The 18,013-nt window shown below is 30.4% G+C and overlaps 1 protein-coding gene across 1 annotated transcript; it reads right to left on the reverse strand.

Moving 5' to 3' along the window:
- Positions 1-15,823: 15,823 nt before the first annotated feature.
- LOC137820749 (uncharacterized) lies at positions 15,824-17,295 on the reverse strand. Its single transcript, XM_068624989.2, has 3 exons — positions 17,076-17,295; positions 16,925-16,998; positions 15,824-16,153 (listed from the first exon to the last, which is right to left on the reverse strand). Exons 1-3 carry the CDS (start codon positions 17,233-17,235, stop codon positions 16,013-16,015), a joined length of 375 nt encoding a protein of 124 aa, XP_068481090.1. The 5' UTR covers positions 17,236-17,295; the 3' UTR covers positions 15,824-16,012.
- Positions 17,296-18,013: the final 718 nt, after the last annotated feature.

The raw sequence follows: 18,013 nt of genomic DNA on the forward strand, positions 1-18,013 counted from the left end.
AAATATCACAAGTTCCGCCTCGTCCCGGGCCATCACAAGGAAAACTATAACCAAAATCTTTTTTATCAGACATTAACTTAGAACCACGCGCATCCAAAACACATTTTACTAAGATCAATGTAGTTATATGTAAACAACCATATGCTTTGTCCCGCATTGAACACCGGACTGTTCGTTGAAGATAAAAGTATATCAAACCCATAGGAAGTTTTCCCATGAGCAGATTGTATCCATTGGGCAAATATAAGTTCAATCAAAATTTGTTTCTCCAGAGTACCAAAAGCAAACATGACATCGTTATGGACATAAAGTCCTAGAGTATGGAACCCCAGAAAGAGGCTAGCCCAACTTAAGTGAGATATGATAGCTTCTTTATGGTCTAACATTCTTGCCAAGACATTATCTTGATTCTGCTCTGGATTATAATCTCTAATAAAAAAGATAGCTCCATGAGCAAAAGCCCCTGTCATATTATATTCGTATGTAATTACATACGGATACCTTTCGTTCCACCGTTACCTTTATTTTATTCTGATCTTTCTTTTCTCCTTTGCTTGCTTGTCTCGTCTATCCTTCTCTGCATTCATTCATATGAATAGCTTAGTCTACTAAAATCAAAGAGGGACCAGCCTCCTCGTGGTAACTATCGTTCACCTCTAATGTGACACATTCCCTCCCAGTTATATGATCCACGGAATTAGTCGGCTAGATCCGTATGTAATTACATACGGAAAAAATTCGTATGTAATACCTGTTTACATACGGAATTTAATTCCCACTTCATGGCGCCAAAAGTTACATACGGATATAATCTGTATGTAATACCTGTTTACACACAGAATATAATCCGTATGTAAAAATCCGTATGTAATGTTGATTTTATATATGAATTTTGATCCGTATGTAATAATCCGTATATAATTCGCGTTTTTCTTGTAGTGAGCCTATTTCACTATGAGCAGTCGTATTAATGCTAAAGGCAACTATTCTAACCTATCTTGTTATTTGGACCCCTAAAGAGAGCCCAAATTATTTACAACTTGTTTTAATCTTAAGAAGATTAGTACAAAGAACATTGGATGCTCTGTTCTTTGTCCATTTCTCCCTTTGGTGAGGTCTTCGCTTGAAAGTGGAGATGACTTCTCATAGTGTGAATGGTAATTTGCATCCTTGGTCATCTCCTTGTTGGCTTGGTTTGTATCACCGATAGAAAGCCCAAGTCAACCTATCTAGGAACCAGAAGCATAAATCATCTACAAGATACCGAAAGGCTGTGAGGAGGAAAATAATAAAAGTTATTTTGCTTCAAATTAAGCTCGGTAAGAACATTTTGGCATCCACCGTGAGACTCAAGGTAATTTAACTAAAGACTGAAGAATGGCAAGTAGAAGGGCAGGTCAAGCAGGAAGGATGGAAAATAATCTGAATGTTGTGTCAATGGCTATGTTGATGAGATTACAGGATGACGTGGGTTGATTTTAAGATTACACATTTTTATAGGTCACTCTTTTGTTTATGATTTTTGGATTAACAATTATGGTGCGAAACCCAAAGAAGATTCTCACTGGACACAAACTTAACAAGTGGTTAAGTGTGAAGGTTCACTTCCAGAGGACAAAGAGAAAACACAATTATATGGTGATTTAGATAATGATGGGTGAAAATGAAAAGCACATAAGAAAAGGAAAACACAATGACAAAAAGATTTTGAATCAAAGAATTTATGATTAAAACTATTAAGTAATAAAATATTTTGGAATAAAAAAAGGCAAGAAGGAATAGGCTAGAGAAATCATGCCCTCAACCTTACAAACAAAGTGAAAATATTTCTAGAATGCATGATCCGCTTAGCCCATCGCCTAAATGTTTGAATTCAATGAGAACCAAATGTTAAGCGAGGGACTACAATGCCTAAGCCAATTTTCTTATCAGATTTAAGGAATCATGTTTGGGAGAGAATCCGCTAAGCCAAATTTATCTTGTTTTCCTCTATGTTTAAATGTGTATCAGTTTCATTTCAATTATAATTATGTTTTATAAATTTCATGTTTTATCTCTTATTACACCTTTAATTATTAAATAAATTACATTTTAAGTACTTGTCATTACATATTTAATTTTTCTTTATATTTTTTTATATAACCTTTTTCACAAATATTATTACATAAATTTATTATTATATTTTAGTAAATATATAAAACTAATTTTATATTAAAAAAATATTTCACTCAAATTATGAATTATTTCTTAACTTCACATTTTAAAATTACAGTTTTAACCCTACAATCATTATTAACCATTTTCATATTTTATCACCAATTTTATATCATTAAATATATTTTTTAATAATCATTTTAAGTATTCTTACCTTTCCAATGTATTATTAAACATCTTAAAAAACTTCTTTTAAATTCTTTTAAACATTCACAAAATTATTTATCATCATAAACATATCAACAAAAATTAATAAATTAATCAAGTTTTATTTAAATTTTTTACACCACCAAAAATAATATTTATTTTATAAATATAATGATGGAATTTTTTTTAGTAGAATTAATTTGTTTTGGATATATTCATATTCGATACAGGAAAATAAGTTGATTATGTTTACATTTATTAAGAGATGCGAATGTTAAAATATTCATTGTGTTTAGTTCATGTTATTAAAAACTGAAAATTATGTTTTATTTTTTTCTTTGTCTTGTTCTGAAATTGTATGAGATTAAAAAGTGAGAAAGTTGTAATCTCAGACCCAACAAAATGATAATATTAACACTTAAATGTTAATGTAAGTGTCTCACTCATAAAGTCAATAAGAAATATTAAATGTAACATTCACTAATTTTTAACATTACACTACTAACATATCTGCTCTCATCTACCAATACGTAGATGAGTTCTTCATTGATACATGCTCTACTTGTTGTTGCATTATTATTAACTGTGTTGGAATTTATACTTAATTTCTAAACAACTCTTTATCAAATGTGGATCATACTCATCATGAGAAAATTTACCAGAAATTAAAGAAGAAGAAAAAAACAATTTCTCAAATAAATTTGTACCTTCATTTTATTACATATTACATGAGATTGATTGAGAGAATCACAATCTATATAATCAAATATATTTCGCTGAATTTAACAGCAGAAGGTATGAGTTACGGATAGCAAAAAGAACTAGTCCAACCCATTTTTGCCAGGTACGGTCAGGCAAGTTTAGTTATATAAATATTTTTTTAACTTTTTAATTAATTAATTAATGTTTTTAATTGGATAAATTAAAATAATTATTGTTAAAGTAAAGTATAGCATGATTTTATGACTATGTTTTCATGGAAATCATCCACTCAAAAGAAGAAGAAACTTTAATAATGAAAATTCTACTATTAAAGAGTGGAATTTTAGATTTTTGTTTTTTGTTTTTAGTCTTGTATACCTATACAAATATTTTTTTTTTCTTGTAATTGTAAGATTTTGTAAAAATATACATGGACTAGTTTTGGACCTTGATTGAGCCTCAATTTTAGGCTTAAAAGTCACCCAAGAAAAATCACTACAAGAAAAAAGTGCTTTTAGAAACTAAATTTTTGGTTTCTAAAATGATAAAATTAGTCACTAACTTAATTAGAAACTAATAGTCTTAAGTGGCTAAAATCATGGTCGTTAATTTTAGATACCAATTTAGATTCTAATTTAGAAACCAATTTAGTCACCATTAAATAAAAACCAATTTAGTGACCAAATATGTAGAAACTAATTTAGTGACCAAATATATAGAAACTAATTTAGTTACCAATTATATAAAAATCAAATTAACAACCAATTTTATTTAAACCAATTTAGTGATCAAAATATATAGAAACTCATTTAGTGACCAAATATATAAATACCAAAAAATGGTCACTATATTGGTCTCTAAATAATATAATTTATTATAAAATATTATTTTACTATTTTTATTATTTTATTATTATTTATTTATTTTATTATTTATTTATTTTTCAAGTATAAAAATCAATACATTTGACGTATCAAGTATAAAAATTGGCACAGCTGCACCTACTATCATACTCACTCTTACTTTATCTACCCTCTACCAACTATGGTTTTAGTTCCTAGCAGTGAAGCAAAAAAGATTGGCATAGCTGGAATAAAACTGCATAAAAACATAACAAAAGGACTTCAAAGCTCATGAGAGTGACACATATTATAATCCTACAGCACCAGCTATGTTGTCATTGACAACTTATAACAGTTATTTCTCTTATTAGAAGTAATTCTATGCAATTTAGAAGCTAAGAGTTGATGCCAATTATTACAAATGATTCAAACAAGGCGCTTGAAAAGTAAAAAGCTTAATCTATCGTTTTTTTGTGTGAACTTTATTCCATGAAGAGCCTCTATATAATCATCCACCTGTCAAAAAATATAAAATAAAATTTATTAGCAAGATTGAAATTTAAAAATATATATAGAATAGTGTAACAAAATTACCTTGATAAGGACTGAGTGGTTGACTGGGTGGTTGTGTTTCATCCTCATCTTGAGTTTCCTCAAAACTTGGTGGCATTGATTGACGATTAATGTTATCCATCCATTGTCGAATCATTGCATTGTTTTTCTCAAAAAGTTGCTCAATATTTAAAATTTTGATTCGAAGCTCATCTCTTTCTTTCTTAACTAATTCCATATCTCTTTTAAGTTCATCAAGCTCTTGACTTTGTATCCACCCATTTGAGGAAGAAGATGAGCCAAGGTAGTAAGGCCTACCTCCAATAACATTAGATTCCATTCCAAGACCATATATCCTCCCATTCTTGGTTCCAGCTACATCACACCAGACATCTAACTCATTTGGGGGGGGGGGGGGGGGGGGGATTCCTTGTGCAAATGCACTTTGTGTTAAGTCTTCAAATTTACGTGTAAATTCTGCCTGCTAACATCAATAGAATATTGATCAAGAAAACAAACATATTATTTTGTATGATGTAGAAAATCCTTCAATAACTGATCAATTTGATATGAATATGCAAAATGTGTATTATGTAAAAAATCCTTCTATGACTGGTCATTTTGATACTATTTTGTAGATGAACTCAGAAGAAAAAAAATTCCAGGACCAAATCCAAGTCATTTAGCAAGCTGTAGCAGCAAAAGAAATTCAGTTTGTGAAATAGCAGCAGACCATATATCCTCCCATTCTTGGTTCCAGCTACATCACACCAGACATCTAACTCATTTGGGGGGGGGGGGGGGGGGGGGGGGATTCCTTGTGCAAATGCACTTTGTGTTAAGTCTTCAAATTTACGTGTAAATTCTGCCTGCTAACATCAATAGAATATTGATCAAGAAAACAAACATATTATTTTGTATGATGTAGAAAATCCTTCAATAACTGATCAATTTGATATGAATATGCAAAATGTGTATTATGTAAAAAATCCTTCTATGACTGGTCATTTTGATACTATTTTGTAGATGAACTCAGAAGAAAAAAAATTCCAGGACCAAATCCAAGTCATTTAGCAAGCTGTAGCAGCAAAAGAAATTCAGTTTGTGAAATAGCAGCAGACCATATATCCTCCCATTCTTGGTTCCAGCTACATCACACCAGACATCTAACTCATTTGGGGGGGGGGGGGGGGGGGGATTCCTTGTGCAAATGCACTTTGTGTTAAGTCTTCAAATTTACGTGTAAATTCTGCCTGCTAACATCAATAGAATATTGATCAAGAAAACAAACATATTATTTTGTATGATGTAGAAAATCCTTCAATAACTGATCAATTTGATATGAATATGCAAAATGTGTATTATGTAAAAAATCCTTCTATGACTGGTCATTTTGATACTATTTTGTAGATGAACTCAGAAGAAAAAAAATTCCAGGACCAAATCCAAGTCATTTAGCAAGCTGTAGCAGCAAAAGAAATTCAGTTTGTGAAATAGCAGCAGACAATGCAAGAAAAAGCAAAAAAGACTTGTCAGAATCTGCCAAGAAAGAGGACAAGTAATTGTTCATAGAGCCTAATTGTTTATAATTCCAAGCACGTTTCAAAATGTGTTTCTTTATTATCATTCTTTTCCTATATATATATATATATATATATATATATATATATATTTCCCAGAAGTCCCAGGGCAAGGAGATTATGCAGTTAGAGTCCGAGAGAGAGAAAATAATAAAAATTCATGAGGAGAAAAAGTTGGCTCTGAAGAAGAAACAGTGGCAGAAGATGGTTGAACTTGAGAAGGGATTAGAAAATGAATTAACACAGCTCATGGACAAGTACACTTCCAACCAATCACAAGAGAACAACTTATCTCAAATGAATGGCTGCTAAGTAACATTATTAATGAATACTAATACAGAACAGTGTCTAAAGCCAGAATCATTCACATATTTTCTAACCCTTCAAAGACTGATCAATTTGATATGAATATGCAAAATGTGTATGATGTAAAAAATCCTTCTATGACTGATCATTTTGATACTATTTTGTAGATGAACTCAGAAGAAAAAAAATTCCAGGACCAAATCCATGTCATTTAGCAAGCTGTAGCAGCAAAAGAAATTTAGTTTGTGAAATAGCAGCAGACAATGCAAGAAAAAGCAAAAAAGACTTGTCAAAATCTGCCAAGAAAGAGGACAAGTAATTGTTCATAGAGCCTAATTGTTTATAATTCCAAGCACGTTTCAAAATGTGTTTCTTTATTATCATTCTTTTCCTATATATATATATATATATATATATATATATATATATTTCCCAGAAGTCCCAGGGCAAGGAGATTATGCAGTTAGAGTCCGAGAGAGAGAAAATAATAAAAATTCATGAGGAGAAAAAGTTGGCTCTGAAGAAGAAACAGTGGCAGAAGATGGTTGAACTTGAGAAGGGATTAGAAAATGAACTAACACAGCTCATGGACAAGTACACTTCCAACCAATCACAAGAGAACAACTTATCTCAAATGAATGGCTGCTAAGTAACATTATTAATGAATACTAATACAGAACAGTGTCTAAAGCCAGAATCATTCACATATTTTCTAACCCTTCAAAGACTGGTCAATTTGATATGAATATGCAAAATGTGTATGATGTAAAAAATCCTTCTATGACTGATCATTTTGATACTATTTTGTAGATGAACTCAGAAGAAAAAAAATTCCAGGACCAAATCCATGTCATTCAACAAGCTGTAGCATCAAAAGAAATTCAGTTTGTGAAATTGCAACAGGCAATGCAAGAAAAAGCAAAAAAGACTTGTCAAGAATCTGCCAAGAAAGAGGACAAGTAATTGTTCATAGAGCCTAATTGTTTATAATTCCAAGCACGTTTCAAAATGTGTTTCTTTATTAACATTCTTTTCCTAAATATATATATATATATATATATAGTTCCCAAAAGTCCTAGGACAAGGAGATTATGCAGTTAGGTCCGAGAGAGAGAAAATAATAAAAATTCATGAGAAGAAAAAGTTGGCTCTGAAGAAGAAACAGTGGCAGGAGATGGTTGAACTTGGGAAGGAATTAGAAAATGAACTGACGCAGCTCATGGACAAGTACACTTCCAACCAATCACAAGAGAACAATTTATCTCAAATGAATGGCTGCTAAGTAACATTATTAATCAATACCAATACAGAAAAGTGTTTAAAGCCAGAATCATTCACATATTTTCTAACCCTTCAATGAATGATCAATTTGATATGAATATGCAAAATGTGTATGATGTAAAATATCCTTCTATGACTGATCATTTTGATACTATTTTGTAGATGAACTCAGAAGAAAAAGAATTCCAGGACCAAATCCAAGTCATTCAACAAGTTGTAGCAACAAAAGAAATTCAGTTTGTGAAATTGCAGCAGGCAATGCAAGAAAAAGCAAAAAAGACTTGTCAAGAATCTGCCAAGAAAAAGGAAAAGTAATTGTTCATAGAGCCTAATTGTTTATAATTCCAAGCACGTTTCATAGATTGGATATTGGACAAGGAACATATGCATGCAACAAGAAACTATAACATGTTTTTTTTTATTTGGTGAGTGTTGCAGGAGGACACATAAACCCGGCTGTGACTTTTGAGGTGTTTTGTTTTGTTACACAATGTGTATAAACGCCAGCTAGACTATTGCATATTGTATTTAAAAGATAATCTTAACATTGAAAAGATCTACAATTTGTATTTAAACACACAACAATAATAAACTAACAATAACCTTAACATTGAAAATGAAAAAACAGAAAATATAATAGAACAACTAAAATAAAAGGTAATAGTTCATTACATTTACTTGTTTTGATTTTTGATCCACCCAAGAGTTGTCTTTACGTCATTGGTGCGTGCGAAGAAACAATTCTAATATAGTGGGATTAATTTCTTTCATCTTTGTCTAAAAAAATAAAATAAATTTCACACATTTTCCATATTATATATATATATATATATATATATATTGAGATGTTACAAAAAGAAAATAGTTAGAAAAACAAATTACCATATTATATTTATGCTGAGATGTGCTAATAGAGCCACATGTGTGACGAGACCCTCCAAAACCTCCACAGCCAGATACTTTATTTTTATTTATTTTTGCGATCGTGCTTTTCTCTTGGAATTCTTCAGATGCCCATTGCTGACATAATATATCTCATGTACTATCTCCAATTCAGTTTGGCTTAATCTTTCTTTGTCTAGCCTTATTTAGATTATTTTTCATGGTTACAGCACCTCGCATTTCAAAATTCTTTCTTGCCCACCTATGATCTGGTGGACAAATCGAAAACTTCTTCTGCATTAATAAAGAAACAAAGTTAATTATATGTAAGACTAACATAGATAATAAAATTAAACTAGATAATCAAAACAAAGTTAATTATATGAAATTAAACTAGATAATTAAACAAAGTTAATTATAGACTAACACTATTATCTTATAAGGAATCTATACATAGATTAAAAGAATTATCAGTTGATAGTTGAGATAGTTAGTTAAGTATTACAAAATCATTGGATGAGAAGATTAAAAAGAATTGCCAAAGTCTTGGATTCTGAAATGGTAATAATTAAAAAATGTGTAGGAGAACCATTCAAAGAGTCTATGGGATTGAAGATCAAATACTGAAACTCCACATTGGAATATAATTGTTAAATTTGAGATAAGGAAAAACATCCTACTCTGCTGCAATAAATACTGAGGGAGAATGGAGCATGAATTAAAACTTACAATAGATCGAGAATAGAGCCTCCTTCATAGTAGAGAAGCGTCGTTTTCGCAGAGCGTGTTACCGTCGCAAGGTGTGTTGTCGTTGCGTGTTGTCGTTGCGCGTTCCCGTCGTAAGGTTGCCATCGCGCGTTCCCGTCGCGTCGTAGGATTGCCGTCGCGCGTTCCCGTCACGTCGCAGGGTTGCCGTCACGCGTTCCCGTCGCGGGCGGGTACATTGCCGTCGTAGGGTAGAGTTCCGATTGCAAAGTCTGTTACTGTGAGAGTGAGAGATGAATGGAAAATGTTGAAAATGTTAAAGAGAAAGAAATAGTTTGAAATTCAAACCCTACAGCCCCTGCAAACTATTTTCTCAAATTTAAAAAATAAATAAATTAAATTAATAATTAATTTTATAAAATTTAATTTAAATATTAATTTAATTTTATATTTAAATAAAAATAAAATATTATTTTAAATGTAATTTCTAAATTGATATTAATTATTTTAATATTATACTAAAATTAATAAATTAGTAAATTTATTCATATCAATTTAAAATATTTTATAAATTAATAATTAATAATTAATTTTATAAAATTTAATTAGTCCAAAATTAGTATTTAAATTTAAATAATAGTGACTAAAAATTTAAGTATCTAATTATATGATGATTAGAAACTAAAAAATTAGTTTCTAATTTTATTATTTTTAGAGACCAAAAGTTAGTTTCTAAAATAGATTAAAAGTGACTAAAAAATGGTTTCCATTTACATTTTAGCAAGAGACTAAAAAAATGGTTTCTATAAAAAAACATTTTTTTATTTTTACTTTTAGCTACCAAAAATATAGTATCTAATTATATTATAATTTTTATTAATAATAGATACCATTTTAGTGACCAATAATTTTTAGTTTATAAAATGGTATCTAAATTAGTTACTATAGAAATTTTTTTTTTTTCTAAATTAGTTAACATTAAATCATTTTCTTGTAGTCAATAGATGTCAAAAACCTTGAAGAAAGCATGGAAGAAGAACTTGGAACTTCATGTGTCACGTCACTTGAAACATGCCACTTTTAGTTCATTTAGAGTTGTTCCTTTCCTTAGGCTTGGACATCCACTTCTGTGTCTTTTAATACCATATTGAAAGGGCTAAGTTTGCAAGGGAACTTTGATAAATGACAACTGAGTTGCCTTACTTAAACATTCTTCTTATCCTTTAAGGTTATTAAAGAAGTATTTCCTATTTTTCTTTTCAAGAAATCTTCCTCGAAAGAGAATCAAACTAAGTTTCTTTTGAAACTCAGTGAGTTTAATAATTTTCAATCTCTCCTTTGAGTTTTTGTTGCAAGATTAGAGAATAACTCCATCATTTAGTAATCAAAGCTCAGATCCGACATTTCATTATTAGTTTCAAAATTTCCATAACTTCTCTCAAATTTTGTGGTGGTTCAATTACCAAATTCTTTTTTTTTCACCACTCAAATAATGTTTGTATTGGTGCAATGTTGATTCTTTAATTTTGTTGTTATTGATTTGTTGCATGAGGTTAGTATTCCATCATGTGTTCATCTATAAGATGAAAGTTTTACAAACAAATAATGTAAGATGTAAGTATTATGTCTGATAGATGCAACATCACATTGTAATCTTTTTGTTTTGTCTGATAAGTGAAGTCTTAATCAAATGATACACACAATTTTAAGTTAACACTATACTTCACAGAATTCTTTATATGATTATTTTGTGTTGCAGAGAATATTTTTTATCTTATGTCTACCAAGAAGATCTCTTAGAGCTCATGTTTACATCAAATATCTCTTGAAAGACGTGCTAAAGTTGTTCTACACCAACAATCATCCTAATATGTCTTATGTCAGCCTTGAAAAGGTTATTTGTCATCTAGTTTGAGTGAAAGCTCTCTAACCTAAATATGATAAGTCATGTCAACTACTGGGATATTGCTTGAAGAGGATATAAACATTTAATGTTTCATCGAGCACATTTAATGCATCTCTACGCATTTTCATAGACAGACACAAGCTTAAAGGTGAAAACATGAGTTTAGGTTTCTCAACGGACATAAAGGATTTGCAATAGTTACTTTCTTCAAAGCTCTATATAACGTAACCCCTCAAGTTGAAGGCAAGAAGTAAAGTGAACTAGAGCTTCCAAAATGATGTCAATCTTAATGCTTTGAAGCTTTCAATCTTTTTGTACCCTAAGCTTTGTAAGAACATTTCTTGTGTTCATTAGCAAACTAGAAGAGTGCATAACCATTGTATACATCAAAAGATGTTACCTCTCTTTCTAGTGAGTGAAACCTTGTGATATTTTCGATCACCTCTCTTTGTAAGCTTTTGTGTTTTTGGCCAAAATAACTACTACTCCAAAAAATACTCAAGTTGCTTAGCGAGGAGTGGTTGTTATTCAAAAAAAAAAAAAATACTTAGGTTCTTTAGAGTGATTGCACTTTATTGTATCTTCGCGGTCTTAGTTTGTTTAGTAAAACTTGATCAATTAATCGATAATCGAACATAGTTTGTCATAAATGAACTAGTATAAAAACATACAACATAAATCCTTAAGTTCAGTTATATTACATTTTATTAAATTTGAACTAACAAAAGAATTAAAGCTTTTATAACCTAAGTTTTTATTTATTTTTTTTCAAATCACCTTTTAAGTTAAAACTTGCAAAAATTATCAAAAACATTTAATACAGAATTCAACCTTACTTTCTTGTGTATTTGCACTATTTTCACAATTATTATTTTTATATATTAAATTATTTTATTATAATTAACTATTGAAACTTAATTTTTAAGTATTAATAATTTAAGTTACAAAATATTATATATCTACATCTAATGTAATATAAAAAAATAATTTTGGATTAATAATGACTTTACAAGGTGAACCATGGATTGGTCCATCCCCACTTTGCCATGCATGAGTAATCAAATATTTTAATGGTTGTTTGAATATGAAGCCTAAAATGCTTGTTTATATTAACTACTAAAATATAATTAACATTTATACCATTACAAAGAGTATATACTTTTAGCTGGTTTTTATGTTACTTTTAATTATATAGTTTTATTTTATTTAATTAAAATATTTTATGATTTAATATTGATATATAATAAAAAAAAATTATTCACCCAAAACTAATTATCTAATATTTTTTTAATCTTTTATTACTTTTCAACTTAAAAATAGTCATATAACTTCTTCATTATCATTTAAAAAAAATTATTTATGTTTTATTTTTTTTAAATTATAATATTTTGATATAATAGAAACCGAAAACACGCATTTTCCCTTGTATATATAACTAAGATTGTACTTTTATCATCTTTTAACTTACTATTTTTAAAAGAGCATATCTTATCATGGGTATTACTTACTCTTAATCGAATTGTAAATTCACTAGCCGCCAAATTTGAAATTTGCGTTTTATTTTTAAATATTATATTATGTGTATATCTTTTCTACATAATATGCCTAAGACATTCTTAAAATATCATATAATAATACAAATAAAAAATATGAAATTGAGAGGAACTACTAAATTATGTTGTTAACCATGAGGAAAAGAAACCACAAGTTTGTCAAATTACATTAGTGTTTGAAAAGAAACAAATTCAAAATAATTCTTTACATCATTACTTAGTCTTTAAATTTAACTATCCACTATTATTTTAGTCCTTAGAAATTTTGTTAATACGTGTTTAGACCAACACTTTGTTTTGAGATAGATAGAAAAGAGAGAAGTTAGTATTGTGTGGGTCCAACCTCAAAAAAGCTCTTTATTAATGAGAATAGAGTCAAAAATTGGGAAACCTGATTAAAATTATAATTATAACTCTTTATATTTAATATATATATATATATATATATATATATATATATATTTCCAGACACACTATGAAGAAATAATGTGATTTTAAGAAAAAAAGATCTCTCTACTTTTCTATACAGTGAAAACTCAACTTTTCTCCTTTGACATCCACCACGTTCATCAAGGCAATGCCAAGATGTTTGGTTCCGAATTAAACCACAAAGGACCCGCCGCATCAAGTGAGACTAGTGAGAGTAACTTGGCAACATTTCACTGTTACTTCGTACCATGAAGAATTTGATGCCATAGTTAATCAATTTGACCTTCCTGAAGAATGTCCTTAGCTATTTTTTTGGTAGGGCTTAAACATGATATTAAATGATGGTTAGGATGTTTCAGCCTACTACAGTGATGAACGCTTTTACTTTAGCTAAAACTCTATGAATCTGCTACCAAAGGGAGAAATACAGTTAACATTGACAACTTCAAAAGCAATTATAAACCCTTGATTTCTTCAAAACCTACAAGCTACTTTTGTGATGAACAGTTCACTTATGAGCATAGCTTGACTCACCAGATGGTCCAGTTACATATTGTGGAAGTAGAGAATGAAGATGAGGGATATAGAGACAATGCAATCAGAGGCATTAGTCAAAGAGTCTTTATCTGTGGGAAAATATGGAGAACCACACATTTCTATTAATGCCCTTGCTGGAATTACAGGTTTCAGAACAATGAGGATTACTGGTTCTTACAGAAAAGAAATCATTACACGTACTCCTTGATGGTGAAAGTACAAAGTTCATAAGACGTTAGGATGCAATAGAGAAGAACTGAATTCTTTACAAGTGACTGTAGCTGATGGTAACAAATTGAAGAATAAGGTCAATGAAAAAAAATTTAATCGGGTCCTGCAGAACAACACTTTCCAGACAGACGATGCTGATACCTTTGAGTTGTTTGTGACCTGGTCTTAGGAATTGAATGGCTAGTGACACTGGGAGACATTATTTGGAATTTTAACAATTTGTTAATGGAGTTTACTGTTGCTGGCAGAGACATGTTCTCAGAGATCTACCCAGAGCAGTATAAAACTGATTAGAAATCAGCAAATGGATAAAACAATTATAAATAGACATGATACAAGTCTGTCAAGATGATGGACTCTTATTGCGTAATAACAACCCATGCCACTCACATCAACATCTGTGTTGATTTCAGAATTGCTGAATCAGTTTCAGGATATTTTTGAAGAACCTACTCAATTACCTCCCATGAAAGAAGGTTTTAATCATCAGATTCCTCAATTGCAACGTACTAATCCAGTAAATAAAAGACCTTATAGATATGCAGAAAATCAAAAGGACATCACTGATAAAGTTGTTCAGGAGATACTGGATTCGGGTTTATACAGAACAGCTGCAGTTCTTCTGGTAGTCCTGTTGTGTTAGTTGGAAAAAAAGATGGCTCCTGGAGATTATGTGTTGATTATAGGGAGCTTAACAAGGGTACAGTTAAAGACAGGTTTCCAATTCCTTTAGTAGAAGACCTCATGGATGAGTTGAATGGTTCAGTTATTTTTTAAAAAATTGATTTGAGGGTAGGTTATCATCAAATGAGGATGGATCCTGCAGATATACACAAAACTGCATTCAAGACACACAGTGGTCACGATGAGTATTTGGTCATGCCATTTGGACTTATAAATGCCCCTAGTGGCCCAGCAACTTTTCAAAGTTTGATGAATATTGTTTTCAGTAAATTTCTCAGAAAAATTTTATTAGTTTTCTTTGATGATACATTGATTCAAGGCAAGAATGATGATATTTGTTACTTGGTCTTGAGGCTCACATAAAATGAGATAATACCGTCATGAAAAATTTGAGAATTAAGAGAAATTTACCACCAAGAATCATGATCACTTTGAAAAAAGGAATGGTGGCAGAGCTCAGGATGGAGAAACTTGTAAATCCCATGAAGATTCAATTGAAGGAGAAAGCTCGAAAACAAGGAAGAATCTAAGGGGAGATCACTAATCTTTGAGGTCTTCAGATGTTGGTTCAATTGGAAAAGAGATTCACAATGTTTCCTTCAACTTTGTAGTTCATCTAGGCAGGCTTTAGTTTTGTTGGAACTACATGTAATCAGTTTAATTTATAATTTTTTAAATTTGGACTGATGTACAATATGAAGCACAAACTCTAACAATGACAGAGGACATGACACTGACATTCCAACACTAGGACACAACATATGCACCAGAAACAGAGAAAAAGGGAAGCTCAGACGAAGTGAAGGCAGTACCATAACCAAAGATCTAAATTTAGTTAGAATCATTATTTTATATTCACTTTTAAGAAGATGAAATTATATCTTTAAGACATTCTCATTTTCAAACAAACTTTATAAGTTTTAAATTTATTTCATCATGGAACCATTCTCACAAAAAAAAATGAGACACCATTTTTAATATTTGTATTATATTTCAAATTGAATTGTCTAACAGTTTAACAATCTTAGTGTGTCTATCTAGTGGGATATGTCTACTAAAATACTCCAGTCATATGGAAGTAAATTGAAGTATGAGTCGACAAATTTGTTTTCAACTAGACAAATAATAGGAGTATCAAGGGCACATTTTACAGGTCTCAGTGTTGAAAACGTCTACAACACCGTGAAACTTCAAATAAGGGGACCCCGTACTTCAAAAGTTATAGATTATCAGAATCAAAATCGGAAAAATGAATTATCGCTTTGAAACAAATTGCAACCTCCAACATACATACCCATTTTATGATCTTCTAGTCAGGAGGGGTTAACAAAACTCAAAATGGCAGTTTACATATAGTTTTTTTTGCACAATTTTTGTTCAGAAATAAAATCAAAAGAATAAGTTACGGTTACAACAGTAGCAGCATATAGTCAAAACCTGATTCATCAAAAAAGGCTTATCTTATTTAGATTCTTTGAACACAACATGGCGCTTCACCTTTGGATCATACTTCTTCAGCTCAAGTTTTTCATTCTTCTTGCTTTTCTTTATGGCATAAAAGAATCCAGTTCCAGCCGTTGAAACAAGCCTAATAACCTTAGACTATGATGACAAGAAGAACAACAACAGCAACATTCATACTTTGTTATCCAGATCAACAAGCAAGCAGTTAATGAATAAACAAAATGTGAAAAGAAAAAGACACCTAATCTATGACAAATTCACTAGTAAGAAGTTCTTTATGGCATGGCAATGAATAAAGGGGAAAATAACGGTAAATAAAAGGACAAAACTTGTATCCATGACATCCAAAAATATCATATCATATAGGAGTCAAGTAAGTAAGGGTAGTTTATAACCAATATTTTTCTTTAAACCCACCAAAGGTACCTTTTTCAAATAAAATCGTGATAGAACCACAAGGTACCAGAGTGAGCAATACCATAGATCACCTGAACTTAACTGTTTCTGCAGACTTAAGTTGGAAAGTTAAGGACCTAAAGTGTAAAATAGCTTGGATGACCTGAACTTATCTCTATCTGCCAACTTAAGGGCCTGAGCCACTCTTGACCCTTAAATGTTGCTTGTAGTATTATAAATTACAAATACCAAACTTCAATTCTAATTGGAGAATCTTAGTAATGGGTTTAAACCTAACTCAACCTCATACAAGTCATTTTAAGGTAAGTTTTATACCTCAGTTACATATTATATATTATGATATGAATGGAATCTCCATAATAGAGCAACACAAGCAATCCTGTATCTAAGTTCTGTTCTAGAAAAAAAAAAGTGAGCTGTAGCAAATGCAGGAATGAATACCCAATTGATTCACAGGTAAAATTTGTAGAAATGGGAGCTAGCTAGGTGTACCTTTTTCTTGGAACCGGCCATGCAAACAACAGGAGAACGTGTTGGGCGGCAAAACATGTCCTTTGACAAGTAATCTACACGCAATGAAGCATCCCCACCAATTCAGTTTGGTGTTAAATTAACGAAAAAAGGGTTTATGAGTTTACATTACCTCTGGAGAAAAGACCATTGGTGGAGAAAGAGTTGAAAGGCCTGAAATTTGAGGAAAGAAGAGTGGAAGAAGAAGGAGAGTGATTGAAATTGAAGAATGAATTTCCTTTACCACAAGAAACAGTGAGCCCTGAAAAAACATGGGTTGTTGCACTCGCCATTTCTCTTCTTCTTTCTCTCCCTACACAGGATAAGATAAGGTTAAGCCACTACAACCTTTGCCTGCGTCTATTTAAGAGTCTCTACTCTGTATTTCTCATATTTCTCTCTAAATTTCCTAATTCTGTATTTTTAGAATGCATCAAAAATTAATTATATATTTCATAATTCAATTAAACAATACATTGGTAATTCTTTTTTTAATTTTTAACAACAAAATTTGATGAAATAAAAATAATATTAATTACTTAATTACGCAAAATGTTAATAATTATTTTATTATAAAGTGGTCACGGAAAATACATACGTTAAGGTAGTAATAAAATAGTACATTAGATTAAAATTGCTTTTTAAATAAAAAATTCTGATAACCAACCTTATTTAAAATATATAGGAATTTTTTTCATAAAAGATTATGACAAATTCTTCCTCCATCATCTCCATATATTTTCCATGTAACTTCATCAAAAAGTAAGTTTTAATCTTTTTAAAAAATTTAAACCAACTTTTGTTTGAAAGAGTAATTTTATTAATTATTTCAACGTGTATAAGAGAAGATTCAACGTTTTTGGATGCAAATATAATTTTTTATTTATTTTACACTCCATTTTTACATATTGTTGATTTTATTTTCTAGATTTCGTAAAACTTATAAGTGTTTACCATAGTTATTACAAACAACCATTATCACTTGAATATAACTTGAATATAAAGAAAAAATACATCGAATTTAAAAAATATGAAGATGGAGTAAAGAAGGTACGAATGAGAATGAGAGAT

Source organism: Phaseolus vulgaris, chromosome 11 (assembly GCF_051622355.1).
Source record: "Phaseolus vulgaris cultivar YP4 chromosome 11, ASM5162235v1, whole genome shotgun sequence".
In the NCBI taxonomy this organism is placed as follows: Eukaryota; Viridiplantae; Streptophyta; class Magnoliopsida; order Fabales; family Fabaceae; genus Phaseolus; species Phaseolus vulgaris.

Coding starts and splice junctions, on each gene's coding strand:
- LOC137820749 (XM_068624989.2), bottom strand. CDS start 17,235: ATGGCGAGTGCAACAACCCATGTTTTTTCAGGGCTCACTGTTTCTTGT. Junction 16,999..17,075: donor CAATGGTCTTTTCTCCAGAG/GTAATGTAAACT, acceptor CATTGCGTGTAG/ATTACTTGTCAAAGGACATG. Junction 16,154..16,924: donor TGGCCGGTTCCAAGAAAAAG/GTACACCTAGCT, acceptor TTGTCATCATAG/TCTAAGGTTATTAGGCTTGT.